Source organism: Bos taurus, chromosome 2, assembly GCF_002263795.3.
Source record: "Bos taurus isolate L1 Dominette 01449 registration number 42190680 breed Hereford chromosome 2, ARS-UCD2.0, whole genome shotgun sequence".
Taxonomy (NCBI): Eukaryota; Metazoa; Chordata; class Mammalia; order Artiodactyla; family Bovidae; genus Bos; species Bos taurus.
Window position 1 is genome coordinate 104,003,841 of NC_037329.1, and position 26,001 is coordinate 104,029,841.

At 44.7% G+C, this 26,001-nt stretch overlaps 1 protein-coding gene across 1 annotated transcript in view; it reads right to left on the reverse strand.

Annotated features, from left to right (window-relative positions):
- The window catches only part of MREG (melanoregulin), a 68,330-nt gene that overhangs the window by 33,448 nt on the left and 8,881 nt on the right, over window positions 1-26,001 (reverse strand). Inside the window, exon 2 of the mRNA NM_001192953.1 lies at window positions 15,458-15,617. Within this exon, the coding sequence (NP_001179882.1) occupies window positions 15,458-15,617 (160 nt within the window). The remainder of the gene's footprint in view (window positions 1-15,457; window positions 15,618-26,001) is intronic.

Consider the following 26,001-nt stretch of genomic DNA (forward strand, 5'->3'; position numbering starts at 1 on the left):
GGGAGAAAATGGGATAGGGAGGACTTGCCGAGCCTTGGCAATGCATTAAATCATATCTGCAATAAATCTACATAGATTATTTCCCTGGAACTGAAATGTCTAGAGATCTTACCTTCCATTACTAATCTGCTGGCTCTGTTGGGTATCTGCCTAGCCTCTTCAGTTTAAAATATCTGAAATATCTCCCTTGCTCTCTGGAGAAGGAAATGGCAATCCACTCCAGTATTCCTGCCTGGAGAATCCCATGGACAGAGAAGCCTAGAGGGCTACAATCTGTCGGGTCGCAAAGACTCGGACACGACTTAGTGACTAAACAAACAGCCCCTGCTCTCAGTCTGCTGCTGCTGCTAAGTCACTTCAGTCATGTCCAACTCTGTGTGACCCCATAGATGGCAGCCTAGATTCATCTAATATTACATTATTCTGGATCTCCCTTGATTCCATATCCTATTGCCTGCCCTCCCAAATCCCTGCTTATGTCCAGTTCCTGAAGCTACAAGTCACCTGGAGGTGATGTTCAGAAACCTCTATCCACCACCATCAAGGGGCCAGGTGTCCTAACCAAATCAGAGGAATAACTTTATACCGGGGGTGAAAGTTCTAGGTTATCACATCTGGAGGACAACAGCTGTCAACACGGTATATGGATGGCTTCCCTGGAGACTCAGTTGTAAAGAGACACAGGAGGTTCAATCCCAGGTCCAGGAAGTACCCCTGAAGAAGGAAATGGCAACCCACTCCAGTACTCTTGCCTGGAAAATTCCATGGACGGAGGAGCCTGGTAGGCTACAGTCCATGGGATCGCAAAGAGTTGGGCACGACTGAGCAACTTGACTTGGCTTGGCCTGGAGAAGAAAATGGCAACGCACTCCAGTATTCTTGCCTGGGAAATCCTATGGACGGAGGAGCCTGTCAGGCTGCAGTCCACGGAGTTGAAGAGTCAGACATGACTTAGTGACCGAGCTCAAGCACAATGTCATGTACTGAGAGCAGCACTGGGTGCACAGCAAGCACTCCACTGATGTCAGTGCCGCTGATCTCTGATCCCTCTTCCCCAGGCACCTTCCAGTATGGTCACTAGTTTCCTTTACATATTTCATTATATGGGAGAGGCTGGACAGATTAGTCAACTTTATGGCCCATCAAATGGTTACATACATTCGGGTTTACATGGCAGTCTCTTGCAAATTTGGTTAGTGTTAGTAAAATCCTCTATGATGGTTCATCTATGTGTCAAGTTGGCTGAGTCACAGTGCCCAGATATTTGGTCAAATATTCTGGATGTTTCTCTGAAGGTATTTTGTGTAAGAGATTAATATTTAAATTATCACACTGGGAGTAAAGCAGATTACTCTCTATAATGTGGGTGAAGTCAAAGTCACTCAGTCATGTCTGACTCTTTGCAACCACATGGACTATACAGTTCATGGAATTCTCCAGGCCAGAATCTACTGGAGTGGGTAGCCTTTCCCTTCTCCAGGGGATCTTCCCAACCCAGGGATCGAACCCAGGCCTCCCACATTGCAGCCGCATTCTTTATCAGCTAAGGAAGGAAGCTCAATGTGGGTGGGCCCTACCTAATCACTTGAAGGTAGTGATTAAAACAAAGATTACCCTCCTCTCTGCAGGAAGGAATTCTGCCTTTGAACTTGAATTTCAACCACCCCTAAATCTCCAGCCTCCCCCATCAGATGCTGACTCACCAAGTCTCCACAATTGTGTGAACCATTTCCTTTAAACAAAAAAATGTAAATAGATAGGTAAATATGATAGAATGATAGAGACAGATAAGATAGAGAAGTAGAGAGAGATAGATATAGGGGTAAATATACAGATATAGAGATATAGATACACACACACACATCCTCCTGCTTCTGTTTCTCTGAATAATATGCCCCCTAAGTTGAAACAGCTCTGTGTGCCCTGAGAAAATCAAGTGCAAGACCTGCAAAGCTGATTACTAGATCTGGGGCGGAAGTGACACACCCAGGGTATCATAAGCCTGTGAGATTTGCATGAGCAAACAACCAGGTCCCCTGGCATACATGCCCAACATGTTGACCTAAGAACAGTTGTGAAATTGAAAGTGGGTCCTTACTTTGATGAAAGCAGAAATTCTAACTGCATGGCAAATAGAAATCAGTTTGTCCTTATACTGAGTTGAGAGGAAGGAGATGCAGGAAGCGCATAAAGGAGTTTTCTGCATTGTTAACACTAAATAAACATCAAGACTAGAAAATACTTGATTCTCGGGGATATGAAGAACTGAAAGTACTCATTTGAAATCAAGCTTGCCTAACTGAACATTAGACACATTGTTTTTAATAAAATTAACTAATAAATAGGTTAGACACATTAGGCAGAATTTTGTTGAAACAAACCCTAAATAGAAGATACCTTGAAAAATTAGACACACTGGTATTTTTTGAAGAGGGAAATAAGCTGGAAAGTGTTTTACAATCTTCTGTATAAAGTTCTAGGGCCATAGACTTATTTTACCACATGATTATTTTTGCTCCCATTTAAAATATAGAACAGAGACAATCATATAGCTATCTGCCCTAAATCCTCAGATCCTGTAGCTCTGCTTCTCCTCCCCAGAGGGAAGGGCGTCGAACCCTGAGTCACAAGCCCATTTCTGGATGCTATCAGGAAGAGAAAACCTCTTAGGGTCTCTCTCTCACATTCTTTTTTTTTGGCTGAACAGGGTCTTAGTTGTGGCATGCAGGATCTTTAGTTGTAACATGTGGGATCTAGTTCCCTGACCAGGGACTGAACCCGGGGCCCCATGCACTGGGAGCTCAGAGTCTTAACCACTGAACCACCAGGGAAGCCTCTCTCACTTTTTTTAAATAACTCATTTATACCAAAAAACTGCTGTGAAAATCCAGGTATTCTGTGGAGGAGTCTCCCTGACTCTACACAGGCAGGTATTTCTGATGATCTCACTTGTTCAAGGAAAAACCAAAGTCATCACAGAAGTAGTTCACTGAAGGCTTAATTTGCTGATAATCCCTCATGTTTCAAATTTATAACTAGTTAACTATAACTTAAAAAAATACAACTTGAGGCACTTGGATCACAACAAACTGTGGAAAATTCTTCAAGAGACAGGAATACCAGACTACCTCACCTGCCTCCTGAAAAATCTGTATGCAGGTCAAGAAGCAACAGCTAGAACTGGACATGGAACAACAGACTGGTTCCAAATCGGGAAAGGAGTACGTCAAGGCTGTATATTGTCACCCTGCTCATTTAACTTATATGCAGAGTACATCATGCGAAATGCCAGGCTGGGTGAAGCACAAGCTGGAATCAAGATTGCCGGGAGAAATATCAATAACCTCAGATATGCAGATGACACCACCCTTATGGCAGAAAGTGAAGAAGAACTACAGAGCCTCTTGATGAAAGTGAAAGAGGAGAGTGAAAACGTTGGCTTAAAGCTCAACATTCGGAAAACTAAGATCTTGGCATCTGGTCCCATCACTTCATGCAAATAGATGGGGAAACAATGGAAACAGTGAGAGACTATTTTCTTGGACTCCAAAATCACTGCAGATGGTGACTGCAGCTATGAAATTAAAAGATGCTTCCCCCTTGGAAGAAAAGCTATGATCAACCTAGACAGCATATTAAAAAGCAGAGACATTATTTTGCCAACAAAGGTATGTCTAGTCAAAGCTATGGTTTTTCTAGGAGTCACGTATGGATGTGAGAGTTGGACCATAAAGAAAGCTGAGTGCCAAAGAACTGATGCTTTTAAACTGTGGTGTTGGAGAAGACTCTTGAGAGTCCCTTGGACTGCAAGGAGATCCAACCAGTCAATCCTAAAGGAAATCAGTCCTGAATATTCATTGGAAGGACTGATGCTGAAGCTGAAACTCCAATACTTTGGCCACCTGATGCGAAGAACTGACTCACTGGAAAAGACCCTGATGCTGGAAAAGATTGAAGAAGGGAGGAGAAGGGGACGACAGAGGATGAGATGGTTGGATGGCATCACTGACTCGATGAACATAAGTTTGAGTAAGCTCTGGGAAATGGTGATGGAAAGGGAAGCCTGGAGTGCGGCAGTCCATGCGGTCACAAAGAGTTGGACACAACTGAGCGACTGAACTGAACTGAAGCGAACTGAGGCAGCTTTATGGTTTCTGTTTCTTCTCAGGCCTAATTGCTTTATGCAAGTTGTAGAAAAACTAATGGAGAGATACAGCTCTTATCATCAAATGATCCTGCACATGAGCACCAATAAACATGTGGTCTGCCTTCTGGAAATTCACCAGCACAAGCACGGTAACTTAGGAAACCCAAAAATGCAGCCACTTGTTACTGCGACAGTGAAGTTCTAGTAATGGAAAGAGATGGACAGCTCCCTGCCCTTCTCCTCCAGGCACTGCATCTTCCTGGAGGTCCCCAAGGCATTGTCCGTCTTCTCTGTCACTGACCTGTCAGTACTCCCAAGGTGTATTATCTACTACCTTTCTGGAGCTCCAAGGAAAGGAGGCCAGTAAGGACAATCTAAGGAACAGGAATAGAAAGAGGGCCTGGCCATTACACGTTAGCATGTGGATGCTTAGGAAAAAACCAGAACTAAATTCACATACAACGAGCTCTCCCAGTCTTCTCATCCTCTATTTCTCTTCCGTGGACAAGTGGCTCAGAAGGAGGCTCTGCTAAGACATCAGTTTCTTCTGGGTTTATAACCCTAATGCTAATATTCAGTGGTGGCGAATGGTCCACAGCTGCAACTGTCTCTATCTGGATGTGAAAACTGATCAATCTGAAGTCATCAGCTGTTTCACTGACCAGTATGGAGGTTAAGAAAGGTGGTCTTACTAACAAGTGTTGGTGAGGCTGTGGATAAATTAGAACTCTCATGCTTTGCTATTGAGAAAATAAAATGGTACAGACGCTGTGAAAGAGTATGGTGATTCCTCAAAAATTAAACACAGAATTATGGTATGATCCAATTACTCCACTTCTGGGTTTGCACCCAAAAGAATTTAAATCAGGGACTCAAACAAATATTTGTATACCCACATTCATAGCAGCATTACTCACATTGGCCAAGAGTTGGAAGCAACCCAAATGCCTGCTGACAGAAGAATGCATAAACAAAATGTGGTTTATACATACAATAGGACTTCCGCGGTGGCTCAGATGGTAAAGCGTCTGCCTACAATGCAGGAGACCTGGGTTCGATCCCTGGGTCAGGAAGATCCTCTGGAGAAGGAAATGGCAACCCACTCCAGTACTCTTGCCTGGAAAATCCCATGGATGGAGGGGTGTGGTAGGCTACAGTCCATGTGTATTCTATACACACAATAGAATGTTATTCAGTTTTAAAAAGGAAGGAAATTCTAACACATGCTACAACATGGATGAACTTTGAGGATCTTAGGCGAAGTGAAGTCAGCCAGTCACAAAAGACAAATATTGTATGATTCCCTTAATACGAGGTACCTAGTATAGTCTCATTCATAGAGACAGAAAGTAAAAAGGTGGGTTTCAGGGGCTGTGAAAGGGTAGGAGGGAGTTATCGTGTAAGGGTTATACAGTTCTACTTTGGGAAGATGAAAAGTCCTGGGGGTGGATGGTGATGATGGCTGCCCAAAAATGTGAACGTACTTAGTTGCCACTGAACTGACATTTAAATATGGTTAAAATGGCAAATTTTATGTTATTTATATTTTACCACAATTTTTCTAAAAAGTGATCATACATCCCAGTTTATCTAGAGCAGTTTCAATTTCTATCTTTGGCCTGGCATACTTGGCTCAGTGGTAAAGAATCCACCTGCTAATGTAGGAGACTCAAGAGACACGGGTTCGATCCCTGGGTTGGGAAGATCCCCTGGAGTAGGAAATGGCAACCCACTTCAGTATTCTTGCCTGGAAAATTGTATCACAATAAACTGTGGAAAATTCTGAAAGAAATGGGAATACCAGACCACCTGACCTGCCTCTTGAGAAATCTGTATGCAGGTCAGGAAGCAACAGTTAGAACTGGACATGGAACAACAGACTGGCTCCAAATAGGAAAAGGAGTACGTTAAGGCTGTATATTGTCACCCTGTTTATTTAACTTATATGCAGAGTACATCATGAGAAACGCTGGACTGGAAGAAACACAAGCTGGAATCAAGATTGCCGGGAGAAATATCAATAACCTCAGATATGCAGATGACACCACCCTTATGGCAGAAAGTGAAGAGGAACTCAAAAGCCTCTTGATGAAAGTGAAAGTGGAGAGTGAAAAAGTTGGCTTAAAGCTCAACATTCAGAAAACGAAGATCATGGCATCCGGTCCCATCACTTCATGGGAAACAGATGGGGAAACCGTGGAAACAGTGTCAGACTTTATCTTTGGGGCTCCAAAATCACTGCAGATGGTGACTGCAGCCATGAAATTAAAAGACGCTTACTCCTTGGAAGGAAAGTTATGACCAACCTAGATAGCATATTCAAAAGCAGAGACATTACTTTGCCAACAAAGGTTCGTCTAGTAAAGGCTATGGTTTTTCCAGTGGTCATGTATGGATGTGAGAGTTGGACTGTGAGGAAAGCTGAGCGCCAAAGAATTGATGCTTTTGAACTGTGGTGTTGGAGAAGACTCTTGAGAGAGTCCCTTGGACTGCAAGGAGATCCAACCAGTCCATTCTGAAGGAGATCAGCCCTGGGATTTCTTTGGAAGGAATGATGCTAAAGCTGAAACTCCAGTACTTTGGCCACCTCATGCAAAGAGCTGACTCATTGGAAAAGACTCTGATGCTGGGAGGGATTGGGGGCAAGAGGAGAAGGCGATGACAGAGGATGAGATGGCTGGATGGCATCACTGACTCGATGGACGTGAGTCTGGGTGAACTCCGGGAGTTGGTAATAGACAGGGAGGCCTGGCGTGCTGCGATTCATGGGGTTGCAAAGAGTTGGACACGACTGAGCGACTGGACTGAACTGAACTGAACTGAGGAGCCTGGTGGGCTATATTCTGTGGGGTCACAAAGAGTCAGACATGACTGAGCACACATGCCTATACATATTCAATATTAGGAAACTTCTTTCTTCTTCTTCTTTTTAAAAATTTTTTGGCCACAGCATGCAGCATGCTGGATCTTAAGTTTCCCGACCTGGGATCGACCCTCCGTTCCTACACTGGAAGCAGAGTCTTAACCACTGGACCACCAGAGAAATCCTCCCCCTGTCCTCTTAGTTTAAGACCTTGCGATCGTGTCCCAAATTGGACAATAAACAGTAAGAACTCCCTGAGGTCAAATAACTGACTATTCAGTGTCATCTCAGGACATGGCAGAGGTATGCCTCTCATCCCCAACTGTCTAATTCCAAAACGCATGCTTTTCACCACCTCACATCCTACTGAATATCTAATGATTTTTCCTTTGCCTGCTTAATTTTCTGTCTCAACTTTGTTGGCTTACATAGAGTTTTGATGTGCTACCTACTTGCTAAGAAACACGTAAGACCTTAATGCTAATATCCAAAATGCTTAGATTTTTTAAGTCAGGGGTGGGCAAAGAATAGAAAAGAACATTACAGACAGACAGACAATGTCTTTGGTGGAGCCCAACAGATCTTTTGTACCCAGAATGGTGCCCGAGGTGTTAAAAGTTCCCAGGCGGCAGCACCTGGAGGCTGTTGCGTGCACTGCACAACAGAGGTTTGCTGTTTTGTTAGTCTCTCAGTCGTGGCCAACTCTTTGTGACCCCACAGACTGTAGTCCACGAGGCTCCTCTGTCCATGGGATTCTCCAGGCAAGAATACTGGAGTGGGTTGCCATTCCCTTCTCCAGGAGATCTTCCTGACCTAGGGATCAAACCCAGGTCTGATACACCACAGGGAAATTGTTTACTGCCTGAGCCACCAGAGAGGCTGATACTAAACAAATACCAACATCATCCACTCTGTGATTCAGCTGGTGCAGGGTGAAAAACAGCTGACAAATACACAGCCCAGGGCAGCTACTTTGGCAGGAAGTCAACACCCATTTGGCTTCCCTACTGGCTCAGATGGTAAAGCATCTGTCTGCAACGCAGGAGACCTGGGTTTGATCCCTGGGTTGGGAAGATGCCCTGGAGAAGGAAATGGCAGCCCACTCCAGTACTCTTGCCTGGAAAATCCCATGGACGGAGGAGCCTGGTAGGCTACAGTCCATGGGGTCGCAAAGAGTCGGACACAACTGAGCGACTTCACTTCCCTTCACTTCAACACCCATTTGATTAACACCCATTCACTTTGTCTTTGACCAAAAAGATTCCACTGAAGCTCTTTCTAAGCTCAAGAGAGAGATGGCAGCAAGTGTTTCTGTTCATAGAGATTTCCAGGTCATACACACAGACTGAACTACCATCCCAATTGTCCCACTCTCAATGCCTTGGACAGATGGTCAAAGTCTCTGATCTTATGTGTCAAAACCCCTTCTTCATAGGGTTACTGTGAGGCTTGAGTTTTTGTCTGGAGCACACACATTAAGAAGGGCGCTTCTGCTCAGCACCCAGCATGAACCCCCATAAATATTATTACCTAGAACACAGAGGGTAAGATGGCTTGATTCTCAGATCCTAATGAGTGTTTTTATTCTCTCCCCCTCTAACCCAAACAGTCACTAGCAAAGTCAAATAAAGAATGCTTGCATGCCTGGATGGGAGGGGCGTTTGGGGGAGAATGGATATGCATAGTGTGGCTGAGTCCCTTCAGTGTTCACCTGAAACTACCAGCATTGTTCATTAATCGGCTGTACCCTAATACAAAATAAAAAGTTAAAAAAAAAAAGAATGGTTACATTAAACCATCTGGATCATCTGCATCCTAAACAAAGAAGCCGTTTGAGAAGCCCAGAATTATCTAGAGAATCGCTTCCATTTTCCACTGTTATTTTGCTCCTTGACTGCTTGACTTAAAACTTACAGTCCTATCGCCAACTGTAGCCAGTGTTCACCCACGTGCAGAGAAGTCAGAGGGCCCGACCAGAGCAAGCCCCACCCAGCACGTGAAGACCTGGAGGGAGTCATGCAGAGCCCAACCAGAACATCCCCGCTCCAAGCGCTTCCAAGTGATGTGGCTGGTACCCAATCAACTCAACCCTCTCTCCACCTCCTCACATCCTCTGACCAGATATTCCACTTAACTCTCTTTTGTCCTTTCTTTCAGTACCAGGGATATGACAGGCTGAGCATATAATCCAGACGTTGCACACAAACCCCTGGGAACATCTGTCGCTCTTTTAAACATTTTATAGGAACTGTTTACAATGCCTGGCAACACTCTGCCAGCAGGGAGTCCTGACACACAGGAAGAACAAACAAATTGTAAACAGGAACATTTTATGTTTTTGCCTGTAAAGTTCTGAAAAACAGTAACATACAGCCCATTCCCTGGGGCTCAGCAGAGGGAGATTTTCAAGTTTTCACGGGATTCCTTGAGCCACATAGCATCTGGTGTTCATGTGGCTCCTGCCAGCGCATAAACACTACTTCACTCAGTGATAGAAGCTCATCATCAGAACGAGGTGTGTTTCCGAGCGTGTAATTATTTGATAGATTTAAAAACAAGCCTAGCACTTCTATCACCGATTGTGCCAAATAAACATTACCTATTTTGAACCAAAATAGTCCTTAATCGTTGTTTATGACAACGGTTTGATTTTCAGCACTCACATTCTTAATAAAAAATGTAAGTATTTTTGACCAGAGTAAAAATCTTAAAGCCATGCACAGACTCCTAAAAGATCTATTACTGAACCATCGAAAGAGGCACCAAATAACAAGAGAACACTAAACAAGATGAAGAATCTTGGAACTAATAAAACCGAAACACTTGGTTGGAGTCTTAACCAGCTGTACTTAACCAGTCTTAACCAGCGTATAGATCCATAATGTGGGAAAGGTGGATTTTGACAGGGACCACTTTATGAACTTCGGTCACAATCCCCAAACCACACACAGTTCTCATCCCACTGATGTGAGACTGCTTTTCACATCACTGGTTTCAAAAAGTCACAGAAATAGACTCTGGATAGATTCCGCCCGCGCATTCTGAAATCTTCCTGGAATCACAGACAATATCTAGTCCTCTCTTACAACTTCAATCATGGTGCTCATTACATTTTGCATCTCTAGATTCACAAAGTCCAGATTCAGATCCTGGCTCCACATTTCAACGGTGTGGCCTTGAACAAGGTGATTCAAAAAGAAGTAACAATGGCATCCACCTCACAGCTGTTGTGTAGAGGACTTAATGTATGTCAAGCAGCTCAACAGTGCTTGGCACGGTTTTCATTATTATCTTAGAGGGCAGGGTGGGTCAGTATGATTAGAATTATTTATAGAAAACAAATAAATAAGGTGCAATGATATTTCATTAACCATTATTAGGCCCCCTAGAATACAGAGTGTTATATGAAGTATACAGCTAGGTTAATGAGAATGAACATAAGGACAATGATTTATTGACATGATTTTGTGGTTGTTTACTATTTAAAAAAATTTTTTGGTGGTTTGGAATGTGGGGTGTTAGTTAGTTCCCCAACCAGGGATTGAACACATGCCCCTTCCATTCAAAGCACACTGGACCGCCAGGGAAGTCCCTACTGTTTCTTAGTTAAGCATAAAATATTTTCCAAAATTAAAGACAAGAGCAAAATTTTTCCACTACTTGGCGGTCTATAAATGTGTCAGTTCTTCTGCTGTATTCAAGCTTTTGAAGGTTTGCGTAAATGAAAGTGGATTGTGTTAGAATTAACTAATGTTACTATTTTATTTTCTGACACTGCAAGTAACTTTAAATTCAGGCCATGTTTCATTATTTGCCCTCCTATATATCATCTTCTCTGATTTTTTTTCCACTTTGGGACAACACTGCAAATTTAGCCTTAACTATACTCATAAGACCTTCTCCCACCAGCTCCAGATTCAGTAAGGGAATGTCGGTGATACATACACTGTTTTGAAATTACTCTTCAATTTTCAGAGAATTCCAAGTACAGACGTTCCTAGGTTTTTCACGCTATTGCTGCTCAAGGAAAAACATAATGTTCAATTTTCCTTAATGCCTTGCTTGAGTTTCTAAATCGTCCTCATGCAAAAATGTCTAGGGTTCCTTATTCCTTAGTAGGTGGAATTTGTTTTTCTCTCAAAAAACTAAAATGCTCTATTTTATTAAAATTTGTGCCAATTATATCCTGCATGAAAAAGAAAATAAGCAACAGGTACACCTACCACCAGCTTTCTACTTCTGCCTTCTAAATTCACAGTTAGTTCATTTTTCAATCCTATTGAACAAAGTAACAATGATATTGAATAGTAGTAGTCTATATTCTTGTCTGGAGAATCCCGTGGACAGAGGAGCCTGGTGGGCTGCTGTCCATGGGGTCACACAGAGTCGGACACGACTGAAGCGACTTAGCATGCATGCATGCATGCATTGGAGAAGGAAATGGCAACCCAATCCAGTGTTCTTGCCTGGACAATCCCAGGGATAGAGGAGCCTGGTGGGCCGTCTATGGGGTTGCACAGAGTCATATGACTGAAGCGACTCGGCAGCAGCAGTCTGTATCGTAAACATTAAGTATATAGCCCATAAACATATTTTGTTTAGCTGACACATGTTTAATCTGAGCTATCATTTAATAATCTGTACATTTTATATGTAAATTTAGGGTTTTAGTTTCTCTTAAAAATCCAGAGTTCTGGCACTTCCAGATCCACAGTCTCAGCAAGGCAAACAGCTATCTAGAGATCAGCAGCTGCTCCTCTTAAACACTGTGTGAATTTCCAGTGCTAGTCAGTTCTGCACCCTAAAGTGTTTTTCCTAGGTTCTTCCACAAAGGAAGCACTAAGACAATTCCTACAATTTAAATACACGTGTACTCTCTGATCCAGTAATTCTATACCTGAAAAAGCAACTAAAGATCATACAAGTATATATGGATACCCACTGAGGCATTGCTTCTGTTCCTAACAACAAAAAACCTGAATCAACCTAAACAACAACAGGGACTGTCTGAATAAATGATGGGAAATCAATGCAAGAGAACAGAGAGCCCCTCAAAACAATAAGGGAAATCTACACATGATGAAATGGAAATATGTCCAAAATATATTATTAAATGGAAAAAAAAACAAAGTACAGAATGATATGTAATATATGATCCTATCTGTGTGGAGAATGATGCTGGGAAAGATTGAGGGTAAGAAGAGAAGGGGGCAACAGAGAATGAGATGGTTGGATGGCATCACTGACTCAGTGGACATGAGTTTGAGCAAATTCAGGGAGATAGTGAAGGACAGGAAAGCCTGGCGTGCTGCAGTTCACAGGGTTGCAAAGAGTCAGACACGACTTAGCAACTGAACAACAATCCTTTTATATGCATATCATACTTTTGGTAGAAAATAAACTTTCTTTAACCACGTGTATATATATTCTTGCCTGGAGAATTTCAGGGACAGAAGAACCTGGCGGGCTACAGTCCACGGGTCGCAAAGAGTTGGACACGACAGGACAACTACCACTTCCACTTTCTTTTTCATATATTATGTATGTATGTACAGATGCTGCTGCCGCTTAGTCACTTCAGTTGTGTCCGACTCCATGCGACCCTATGGACTGCAGCCTTCCAGGCTCCTCTGTCCATGGGATTCTCTAGATGACAGTACTAGAGTGGGTTGCCATGCCCTCCTCCCGGGGATCTTCCCGACCCAGGGATCGAACCCAGGTCTCCTGCATTGCAGGCAGATTCTTTACCACTGAGCCACCAGGGAAGCCCATATACCTTAAAATACATACTTTATAAACACCTTTATATGTGTAGGGCTTCCCTGGTGACTCAGCTGATAAAGAATCCACCTGCAATGCAGGAGACCTGGGTTTGATCCCTGGATTGGGAAGATCCCCTGGAGAAGGGAAAGGCTACCCACTCCAGTATTCTGGCTTGGAGAATTCCATGGACTCTATAGTCCATGGGGTCACAAAGAGTCGGCCACGACTGAGCGACTTTCACTTTATGTGTATATATGTGTATATATTTATGTATACACATAGATATAATGTGTTAGTCACTTCAGTCATGTTTGACTCTTTGTAATCCCATGAGCTATAGCCTGCCAGGTTCCTCTGTCCATGGAATTCTCCAGGCAAGAATACTGGAGTGTACAGCCATTCCCTTCTCCAGGGGATTTTCCTGATGAAGGGATTGAACCCATGTCTCCTGCACTCCCGGCAGACTCTTTACCATCTGAGCCACCAGGGAATATATTTGTATATATATTTTACACCTAAAAAGAAGGAAGCACTATGAATAGACATTTCACACCATTTCATCATCATCATCACATCTTCATGTTGTTGACCTGATGGCCTGTCCTGGTTGCAGGGTTTCTTTCTCTAGAGTTAAACTTGACTTTACTTCTTAGGCAAGCCTTCTGGAAGGCCCTTCACACAGGCCCAAGAGCAGCACAGAATGACACAACAGCCTCTTTGGAAGCTGTGCTTATTCAGAGCGATTTGCAGCTCACATTGCCTCCTCCACTGATTCTTCAATAGCAAAGGTAAACAGGGCAGAGAAGCTGGAGCTCCTCTGAGAGCTGCCAGGCCCAGTGCAAACACCCTTCACGCCCCTCTCCTAGTTGGCATGAGACCCTGTCGGGGAGAGAGAGAGGAGTACTATATGTTTCATTTCCCTATTACAGTCACAGTTTTGAAGAGTGTGGAAAGAAAAGGAAAAAAAGAACTGGTTCCATTCTCACCAGCAGAAACCCTAGCTGGTCAGCCCAATACAGTAGGGTAAGGACTATCTCTTCCCATTAAAGGAAAAACTAGGTCATGCATGCATTCCCGTCCATATGCTCAGGAGGGGCAGCCAGGATGGCTGTTCCTGGCCTAAGCAGCCTGTACGATGTCTTTCGAACGTTACCAGTGGAGGAGGGGATTGCAGTGGGGATAAGGGAAGCCGGGGTAGCAGGTGCACGGCCACTAGTAGGATGCTGCTGGTGGTGGTTTAGTTGCTAAGACATGTCCGACTCTTTTGTGACTCCATGGTCTGTAGCCCGCCAGTTCCTCTGTCTATGGGATTTTCCAGGCAAGAATACCAGAGTGGGTTGCCATTTCCTTCCCCTAGTCTTTGACTTAAGCCCTGTGACCAATATTTTGTAGAAGTGGTCCTCAGCAAGACCCCACAGCCAATAAAGGATGCTCATCAAAGCCACTGGGGGACTCTCCAGCTACCCCTTCCCCAAGGTCTTAAGAACCAGAGGCAATTGTGATTCCTCACTTCTATGTCTACCTCCATCCCCGTAAGGTACTCCAGGTCACACCAGAATAAAAGGACTGGGACACGCGGCTCTTCTAAAAGTTACTGGGACTTCCCTGGCAGTCCAGTGGTTACAACTCCTCACTTCCACTGCAGGGGGTAGGAGACTGATCTCTGGGCTGGGGAGCTGAGATCCTACAAGCCATGTGGCCAAAAAAAAAAAAGTTATCATATCCTGCTACAGCATGTTTTGGAGAAAAAACAATAATCAAAAATATAAAGAAACCTACATAAGAAACAGACCTCCCTTGCCATAACTGCCCCATACACACACGCTCTGGTACTTTACTTCAAAACAAGAGCCTGACGTTTTAAATCTCCCTATTCTTCTCAATTACTATAAAATACAAAGGAACACACAAAGTCATATCTAATATAGGTATCTACTCAGAACTAACAGTTGAACACAGAGGTTAGAAAACTCAGGCTGTATTATATGAAAAAAAACACCTATAATATAACATTATACTGTATTGTTATAGTACATAATACTACTTTTGAAAAAAAAAGAGAAAATAAAATATGATCCCTTTTGCTGTTTTCTCTTAATTTATGAAGTCATCTCCTTTTCAATAGTCTAGTGTTCCTGTATCAATAGTGTTCCTGTATCAATAACTTTGATTAAAAGTCCATTAAGAGTGATTTCAAGCCTTATTACACAAATCATCTCAAATACACCAGATATACTATTTGATCAATAAGCACAATTCAAGAAGATAAAACAGAAAAAAAAAAAAAATTCAGGCTCCATTAATTCAAAACTGGGGATAATGCAAAGTACCCTCCAACCTTCAATTTGAATGTTGAACTGCGGCTGGCCAAAGATTAGACATGGACTGGTTAAGCTATTTAAGGCCATAAAGTATCTTCATGATCTGAACAGCACTGCCTTGCTTTTTCCATACAGTTGTAATTTATATCATTAAAGCAACAATTAGAAATCAGTCTTATCTGTGTATTAAGCACGTATACCAAGACCAGCTATAATTCGTGACTAGATGCTAAAAGACCTGTCCTTCGTTTCACACATATCATGCTTCATTCTTTTCTCTACTTCAAGCTGTTCTTCTCTGTCATTGCTCTCTTTTGCTGTGCATTACCATCTGCACATAGCAAGATCTCAAAAGCTGCTTACCTCTGAATCTTTGGCCTGCTGATTACGAACGACAATCAGGTTGTACAGGATCCTGTCGTCGTCTGCCTCTGTGTGGGACACATCGTGAGGCATGCTCCACAAATTCTTTTCATCATCCCTGGCCAGCGTGGCTCCAAACGAAGAATATGGATTGCTACCACTACGGGATAAGAAAAGGGGGAATAAGGGCTTTGTAATACATATTACATGTAATACATACATCAGGCTTCCCTGGTGGCTCAGTGGTAAAGAATCCACCTGTCAATGCAGGAGACATGAGTTCAATCTCTGGTCTGGGAGGATACACATGTCACAAAGCAACTAAGCCCAAGAGCCACAACTCTGGAGCCTGTGCTCTGCAACAAGAGGAGCCGCACACCGCAACTGGAGAGCAGCCCCTGACTTCCACAACTAGAGAAAAGCTGTGCAGCAACAAAGACCCAAAATAATCAACTAAATATATATATATACGCCACATGTAAGTAACACATAAATTAAAATACATTACGTATTACATAATGTAATGATAGTTTACGGTGAACAGTGCCACTGGATTCGTGGTCTCCAAAGGAGAAGATTTAACCCTGGGACCAAAGACAGGTCTCAGTCACTCAGAGCTTTGTATGCACAATTTTATTTAAAGTGACAGGACAAAGAAAGCTTCTGACATAGACATCAGAAGTGGGTAGAAAGAGTACCCACCTCACTAGTTTAGCAGGGCATTATATACTTTTCTGCCAGCTGCTGAGAACAGAAAAAAAATACCTCAAGGCTGTGAGAATTTTGTCCAGACTGTTTCCCATAACATACGTCCTAGGATGACATCAGCATGAGATTAGCCAGAAGAAACAGGTTAACTCAGAGCTCAAGGCTGTGAAAGTTTTTACCCAGATTTTCTCCCATAACATACATCCAAAGCTCAAAAAAAGGCAGGTCCTTGAACAAGAGATACTGCTGCCTATGAGGCCTACTTGTCTAAGGCAAAAGAATGTGAAAAAGAAAAAACGTTTATCTCTTCCTTAAAGGGGCCTTAGGCTTGGACTTCTTATCAACCTGCCTGTTAACTCTCCTTAATGCTTGCTCCTTGGAAGAAAAGCTATAACCAACCTAGACAGCATATTAAAAAGCAGAGACACTACTTTGGCAACAAAGGTCTGTCTAATCAAAGCTATGGTTTTTCCAGTAGTCATGTATGGATGTGAGAGTTGGACCATTAAGAAAGCTGAACGCTGAAGAATTGATGCTTTTGAACTGTGGTGTTGGAGAAGACTCTTGAGAGTCCCTTAGACTCTCAAACCAGTCAATCCTAAAGGAAATCAGTCCTGAATATTCAATGGAAGGATTGATGCTGAAGCTGAAGCTCCAATACTTTGGCTGCCTGATGTGGAGAACTGACTCATTGGAAAGGACCCTGATGCAGGGAAAAATTGAAGGCTGGAGGAGAAAGGGACGAGAGAGGATGAGGTGGTTGGATGGCATCACCGACTCAATGGACATGAGTCTGAGCAAGCTCCGGGAGTTGGTGATGGACAGGGAAGCCTGGTGTGCTGCAGTCCATGGGATGGCAAAGAGTCGGACGCGACTGAGTGACTGAACTGAACTGAACTGAACTCTCTCAGTAACATGTAATAGTTGTGGTGGCAGGGTTCACCTGCTGTGGAGCACAGGCTCTAGAGCACAATGGCGCTAATGATAAAGAACTTGCCAGCCAATGCAGGAGGCTAAGAGATAGGGGTTTGATCCCTGGATCAGGAAGATCCCCTGGAGGAGGGCACGGCAACCCACTCCAGTATTCTTGCCTGGAAAATCCCATGGACAGAGGAGCCTGGTGGGCTGCAGTCCACAGGGTCGCAAAGAGTCAGACACGACTAAAGCAAGTTAGCATGCACACACAACATATAAACATATATTCCAAGCAAAAGAATCTGCACTGATTTTAATAATGAAGCATAACACAACAGAACAATTAAAAGTCACTTTTAAAACAACAGAGGACAACTAAAATAGGATACCTGGCAGAGGTAATTTTACCATGTTAAACATGAAATTTATCATGAATACCCTGGCAGATAAGACAAAAAAAAAAAAAAAAGGAATTCCAATGAGGAATACAATTCTCATGTGATTAAAAGGAGCAAACAATTCATACAAAGAGATGAAATTTTTACTGGTTCTGAATTCAAGGAAATAAGAGTGAATTCAAAGTACAATGGTATGTATTAATATTATCTATCAAATTCCTTACAACAAGAAAATTAAGGAATAAACATGCACATCTGAATACTTTCAATAAGCAGTACTGGATGTTGAGTAAGGATTTTAGGAGCCACATGCTGACACCTGTGTCATGATTTACCCTTGATGAGGCCGTATCTATGTTTACGAGGAGCTGAGTGGCAGAGTGTCATACCTAGGACATGCTTGTACAAAGACCTGGTTAACTTCTGTGGGACTGGTCAGGTCAGGTCATGCTGGGGTCATCCCCTTAATCTGATGCTAATAATATGTACAAGTCCCTGACTCCACGTTACTCACAGGGCTTATAAAATTGTGAACAACACAGACGTGGTCCCTATCCTTGGACCTTGGAGTCTAGGGAGGGACAGAGAGTAATGAATGATCACATGACAGTATAATTAAAAACAGTGGTAACTGCTATAAAGGGGGAATTCAGGGAGCTGTTAGAGGCAGTGGGGGTAGGCATTAGGTAGGCGTTGTGAAAAAGGGATTTAAATGGGTTTTAAGCTGAAAGACAAGAAACGGAGTTCCAAACAAAGGAAATGGCATGTTCAAAGGCCCTGGGGTAGACTGAAGCAGGGCCAAGGTAGTAAAAGAAGGGGGCTGTTGGCTCGTGAGTGAAAGAGAAGCTGAGGAGACACCTGGGGCCAGATACTCTTGGCTCTGTAGGCCGTGTTTTCTAACATTCTTTAGAAATGTGGTCTTTATTCCTAGGAGCTAGGTAAGATGCAGAAGGGCTTTAAAGCAGGACTGCAATGTGACATGAACAACATTACACCTTTAAAGATTTTTCTAACTTACACACAAAAAAACTAAGAACATGGCATCTGATCCCATCACTCCATGGCAAATACAGGGGAAAAAGTGGAAACAGTGACAGATTTTCTTTTCTTGGGCTCCATCACTGCGGACGGTAACTGCAGCCATGAAATTAAAAGACGCTTGCTCCTTGGAAGAAAAGCTATGACAAACCTAGACAATATATTAAAAAGCAGAGATATTACTTTGCCAACAAAGGTCAGTATAGTTAAAGCTATGGTCTTTCCAGTAGTCAGGTACAGATGTGAGAGTTGGACCATAAAACGAGCTGAGCACCAAAGAATTGATGCTTTTGAACTGTGGTGTTGGAGAAGACTCTTCAGAGTCCCTTGGACTGCAAGGAGATCAAACCAGTCAATCCTAAAGGAAACCAATCCTGAATATTCACTGGAAGGACTGATGCTGAAGCTAAAGCTCCAGTACTTTAACCACCTTATGTGGAGAGCTGACTCATTGGAAAAGACCCTGATGCTGGCAAAGACTAAAGGCAAAAGGAAAAGTAGGTGGCAGACGATGAGATGGTTAGATAGCATCACCAACTCAAAGGACATGAATCTGAGCAAACTCTGGGAGACAGTGGAGGTCAGAGAAGCCTGGCATGCTGCAGTCGACGGGGTTGAAAACAGTCGGACACAACTCAGCGACTGAACAATGACAACAACAAAGAATACTCAAATTCATCGAGTCAGAAAGTACACTGGGGACTTTCCTGGTGGTCCACTGGCTAAGAATCCCAACTCTCAATTCAGGGGATTCAGGTTCTATCCCTGGTCAGGGAACTAGATCTCAGATGCTGCAACTTAGACCCAGCCCAGCCAAATAATAATTTTTTTTTTTAATAAAAGAAAGTCATTGGTAGATGAGAAGGGCCAGGAGTGGGAGGAGGTGGGGATCGGGAAGGGAGTCTTAGTGTTTAATAGGGATAGAGTTTCAGTTTAGGAAGGTGAAAAATCCGAGAGGTGGATGATGGTGAAAGTTGTACAACAATGTGAATGTGCTTAGAGCCACTGAACTGTACAGTTAGATATAGTTAACACGGCTTCCCTGGTGGCTCAGATGGTAAAGCGTCTGCCTGCAATGTGGGAGACCCGGGTTTGATTCCTGGGTCGGGAAGATCCCGTGAAGAAGGAAATGGCAATCCACTCCAGCACTCTTGCCTGGAAAATCCCATGGACAGAGGAGCCTGATAGGCTACAGTCCATGGGGTCGCAAAGAGTTGGACACGACTGAGCGACTTCACTTTAACATGAAAGCGAAAGTCACTTGGTCGTGTCCAACTCATTGCAACCCCATGGACTGTACAGCCCATGGAATTCTCCAGGCAAGAATACTGGAGTGGGTAGCCTGTCTCTTCTCCAGGGGATCTTTCCAACCCAGGGATCAAACCCAGGTCTCCCACATTGCAGGCAGATTCTTTACCAGCTGAGCCACAAGGGAAGCCCAAGAATACTGGAGTGGGTAGCCTATCCCTTCTCCAGCAGATCTTTCTGACCCAGGAATCGAACCGGGGTCTCATGCATTGCAGGCAGATTCTTTAACTGAGCTATCAGGGAAGACCATGGTTAACATAGTATGCTTTATATTATGTGACTTTTACCACAATTAAAAAAAAAAAAAAAGATCTTTCTGGCTACAGTGTGGAGAATGCTTCAGAGGGGTGAAGAGTGGACCTGTGGGATTCATTAAGATGGAACTGAAGCAACTCAGGTGAGACAGGATAGGTATTACCCACATAATCCAGGAGCAGGAGAGGGTAAAAGCTCTCTGGCTTTTCACCTGCACGGTGAGTGATGCCCTCGTCTGAGGCAGAGCTACAGTGCCCCACAGCCACAGGGTGGCCAGCACATCTGCAGGTGTGATGGGAGGGAATGGCAAAGGAGGACAGACAGTGGGCGCCTGATAAGCAGACAGCATCTGGGAAGGAAGGATAAGAGTAACCGACAACTGGGCTGAAGGTAATGTTAAGGCTTAAACCAACATGAAATATTCAGAAGTTGGCACTAAGGAGATGTTGCAACAGGAAGCAAAGTTTGGGTCTCCAAACTGGTGTTCAGCACAGGAACTCTCCCAGCTAGGGACGGACTCCAGCACTTGAGTGATGAGGTCTGGGTCAGGCTTGGGAGAGCCAACCACGGCCCACTCATGAAAACTGGGACAGAGAGGGGATGGGAGCTTGGAGCCAAGGTCTACAGGAGGCCAGCTACCTGAACGGATATTGAAAAGTGTTCTTGAAGTCTCTCCAGTTCAGAAGTGCAGGGGCTGAGACTGGATAGAGTGATCAGAACTACGGAGAAGGAGCAACTTTCAGGGAGTCAGACACAGATCAGCCACAAGATTGTCAGAAATGCCCTGTTTTCCCTTAGCTGCCTGACACTGCAAAAGCTGAACAGAGAGACCCACTACTCACTCCTTTTAAGAATGATGACTTGTAGAATAGAGTACAATCTAAATTAAAAAAAAAAAAAAGAATGATGAGCCAACAAATAGGGAGGCAAATGATGCCTTGGTGCCCATGTGAGCTTTACCAAGCATGTCTATCTCATTCATTCATTCATTTATTCAACAACCATATAGTGCTACTGGGCTGGATGCTCTAGAAACTCACAAATAAACAGGGCATTGCCCCTGTTGCTGGTGTGACTATAATGCAAGGAGGCAAGTGAATTTTAAGTGCAAACAGAAAGTTGTAGGAACAAAGAAAGAGAGACACATTATGTGTGATGAGAAGGAAGTTGAAGACAGGTTACATGGAGTAAATACTAACCCAGACCTGAGGAGTACAGCCTTTCTCCAGGAAGAGAAGCAAAGGGAATGGTGTTCCTGACAGAGGGAACACCACCTACAGCGTATGGAAACTCAAAGTGTCCGCAGGGTGGGGGAACTCCCAAGTGTTCACGCAGGGCTGACCACACAGGCTCCCAAGGAGGGAAATGGACAGACAGAAAGAAAAGGACATTTGGGGTCTGCTGGAGTTCAACTTTTGTTCTGGGAACGGTGACAAGTTATCGAAGCGATTTTGAGCCTTGTCAGGTCTGAGTTTTACAGCAACAACTCTCGATAAAGAAGGAACAGGGCTTAGGAGGCTGTCACAATCAACGGTCACAAGAGGGTAGGTGTGGCTTTCCTGCCGTGATCTTCGAGTTCCTAGTGTCGGGGGCCTCGGGGCCACTGTGGGGGAGCGGTGGGGCAGGAGATGAGCAGGGCTGCTCGGCAGAGAGAGGAAGATGCTCATAAACCAAGCACGACCACAACAGCTGGTTCAATCTGTAATTCGTGAGAGTTACAGAGAAAATTCCTTTGGGGCATAGGAAAGGTGGTATTCTATTGCTAAATCAGTCCACGTTTAATTCGAAACATTTTGAGATACTGGTTGGGGCACGAGTGAAGGAGGGCGCGGGCTTGAGGAACAAGAGGAGGGAACAGCAAGCATGGGTTCCTGCAGCATCAGAGACTCAGTCATGGCTGCCCTATTGACCCCAGATGGGTGACACGGAGGTGGGAGGAGGGGAGTCAGTGCTGACCACGTGAGGGTGATGCCTTTACGGAGGATGGGAGGAGCCACAGCTGACCTGCATACCTGCAGGACACGCAGAGAGCACTCAGGATCTGGGCTTAGGACCAAGGACAGGGCAGGAAACCTAGATGTGGGAGAAACACTCATGCATCTCCATCACCGCAGAAGCCAGGGGAGCAGAGGAAGCATCTGGGAACAAGGAGGAAGGAAAGGGAGGGAATGAAGAAGGACCTCAGAGGAATGGAAAAGGAGACTACAGAGAGCAGGAGAGCCCAGGGAGCGAGAACGCTGGACAAAGAGGAATTCTCCAGAGCAGGCGGCACCGGACAGTGTCAGAGCGTGAAGAGCATGAACTCCAACGTCTTTATGCCCAAACAATTTTGCGGCCAGTAAAACCACACAGCACTTTACCCCAGGCCCTCCACACTCTATCCCTCCCTCTGTTCAACCATCTGAGGTCTCAGGGGGGCAGGGGACAGTGACGCTATCCCACTTGGCAGATGCGGACGAGACTCCACAGTTGTTTGACTTCTCCCGGGACAGGATGGTCCCCACCCTCCAGCACAAGGTCCTTGATGGGACATCTCTAAGCACCCACAGTCATAGAGTTCATAGAGTGCGTCCAAGTGCTGTGATGGGATGGGTCCTCAAACATAGGGGCTCAGATACTGACTCCAGGTGTGAAGTGGTTCCCGACTTCCCTGGGAAGCAAATTCCCCGGGGACTTCTCCTCAAGGCATCCAAACCCCGGGGGCACAGTTTTCACCAGGGCAGTACACATCCCTCTCAGATCCTGAAACCTGAGTTACATTCCAGAAACTCAGTCTTTCATTTTTCCCCAAATCTGTTTCATTTGTTTGTCTCAACAAGTTGATAGGTTCCACTCCTCTAAGGTAGGGATGAAAAGTGAAAGTGTTTGTTGCTGGGTCGTGTCCAACTCTTTGCGAACTATGGACTGTAGCCCGCCAGGCTATCTGTCCATGGGATTTCCCAGGCAAGAATACTGGAGCAGGTTGCCATTTCCTTCTCCAGGGGATCTTCCCAACCCAGAGATCAAACCTGGGTCTCCTACATTGCAGGCAGATTCTTCACCATCTGAGTCACCGGGATGTACTCAGTATTTCTTCACAACCCACATCACCTGGTGAGGGCGGGCACAGAGAAGCTGCTTTACAAGTACTTTTAAAAGTTACAGAGCTGTGACCTCAGTGTACTAAAGGAAATCCCAGACATAACTCATTACAAGTTCCCTAATGCAGGAGGTTTAGACATTAGCCAGAATCCACTTGAATGAGTGTGTGCTTAATTGCTCAATTGTATCAGACTCTCTGCGACCCCATGGACTCTAGCCCACAGGGCTCCTTTGTCAAATGGAAATTTCCAGATAAGAATACTGGAGTGGGTTGCCATCCCTTCTCCAGGGGATGTTCCTGATCCAGGGATCGAACTTGAGTCTCTTGTGTCTGCTCTGGCAGGCAGATTCTTTACCACTGTGCCACCTGGGAAGGTGATAAACAGCATTTGACCTTGAATAATCTGGCCACTTTTGGCTTCGTAAGCCACAATTTCCTGGCTTGTTTTGAGAAGATTATGACAAGTGCCTTCTTGGCCAGTCTCTCATTGTTGTTTAGTAGCTAAGTCATGCTCTTCTCTTTGCAACCCCATGGACTATAGCCTGCCAGGCTCCTCTGTCCATGGGATTTCCCAGACAAGAATACTGGAGCAGGCTGCCATTTTATTCTCCAGGGAATCTTCCCAACTCAGGGATCAAATCCGCGTCTCCTGTATTGGCAGGTGGATTCTTTACCACCGAGCCACCAGGGAAGCCCCTTGGCCAGTCAGTCCTACCCTCTCACCATCAGTTAATCAATATTTCTCTGTCTTCTCTCTCTTCTCCCCACCCCACAAGCACATACACATACACACAGACACACACATACGACTCCAGCCAACATCTAACAGTACCACCCATCCTTAACCTAAAATCCCAAAGGCAGCTGTGTAGGAAGGTCAACACTGGCCTGCTTGGATGTCTCCAGACAGGCAGTGCCTCTCCAGCATCCCCTAATTAGGAGCAGTGCTCCCCTGACAACCCCAGAGTCTCAGACTCTGCCTGCCTAGTCACTGATCCTCTCCCCAGGGGACAATATAAAACAAGGGAGAGAACCAAGGGCTTCTGCCCCAGGGTGAGCAATGACTCTCATCCGAGTGATGCTCTCAAGCTCGGGATCTGGGCGGTTGTTCTCCTCTGCAGAGCAGCCCCCTACTCCACTTGGCTGCCTCCTCATTTGGACCTCACTCCCACCACCTTCTTCTTATCTATTCAAGTTACAAACCTGGTTTCTTTGAAGGCCTAGAGAGGTGGGGGCACACCACTAAATAAATCATTAAGTTAATAATTTCATGAAAACACCAATCAAGGTAAAAGTGAACGAGGGCTTGAACTCATAGAGAAGGACCTGTCAGACCAGCCTGGTTCCCAAGATCCCTGCTCCCCATTCCTTTCATCCTGCTCCATCACCCAGGCAAGGCAGTATCTGCTTTGTTTTAAAACTTTGAACCCTTAGTGTGGAGAGTCCAGAGTGAAGAAAAACCTAAAGCGAACTAAAGCAGCAGCTCGGGAAACCTCTGTGCACGCAAGCCTGCAAAGCACTGTGGGATCTTTGTGTAAAGAGAACTCCGTGCGAAGGCCCTGGGGTCTGGGACAGAGCCCAGGACCACAGACGGCAGGGAGAAGAGGGCACTGGATCGGAGCTTCATTCTCCCTCCCTCCCTCCCCTGTGAAATGATTTCTAAAGGTTCTGAGGAAAGTGAGAGAGCCCGTTTTGCCCCTGGCCGCCATCTGCTAATGATAAATATTTTATGAACTTAGGGCATCTGAGAGGTGACTCTGAAGTTACACACGAAGCGAAGCAAAGGCTGTTTTTTCTCCCAGAAGGTAAGATGAGCAAAGTTTCAGCTTCCATCCCCAACCCCACCGAGGGTGTGAGGCCAATCCTCTCGGGATTCTTTTCTTCCAGTACCAATAGGGCTAAGGGAGACTCCAGGCTTAGAAACATCAGTATTAATCCAATGTTTGAACATGATTGAACCCCAAGTCTAAACATCGTCCAAAGGATTCTGGCGCTTTTCTCAGTGTTTAAACACTTGGTCTCATGACATCCTTCAACAGCAGAGGTATCTACCTTCTCAATATGTAAGAAGAAAACTCCGGGTGCTTTTCTGGGCCCCTCTTGCTCCCTGACATGCTCTCACCCTTCATGCCTTCCCATCCCAAGGCTGAAACAGAGTCTCACATCATCACGGGTTTCATTCACTGCTTTAAAAGCCTGAAGATGGTTCTGACAAGAAGTCTGTGAAGAAGGCAGGGGAAGCCTGATTTTTCTGCCAGATGAGGAAACACTGGGGCTCGGGAAGATTAGACTCAGCCCTTGGTCTCTGCCTTGTTTACACTAACTAACTCCTCGTCTCACGGCTTTAAATGCCATCTTCTTGAGGAAGATTCTCAAACCTGTAACTGAATCCCCAGCTCAGACCACGTTCTCAAGTCCCAGACTCCTGCACGGCCTGCCTTCTTCCCTTCTCCATGAGGATGCCTGGTTCACAGCTCAAGTTCAACATGGTGCACCAAGCCGCTGACCTTCCCTCCAAACCTCCCCACCAACAGTCTCCCGACCTAGAAGATGGGAAACCTATCCTTCCTCAGGCCAAACCCTTCAAGTCATCCTTGGCTCTCTCACTCCCAACATCTAATCCAACAGAAAATCCTACTGACCGTACATTAAACAAATGCCCATCTCTAGCAGTACCGCTCCTCAGGTCAAAGAAGAATTCCTGCAATTTTTTTTTTCCACTGATCTACCTTTTTCCAGGTTTGGAAGATCCCATGGAGAAGGGAATGGCTACCCACTCCAGTATTCTTGCCTGGGAAATCCCATGGACAAGAGAAGTCTGGAGGGCTACAGTCCGTGGG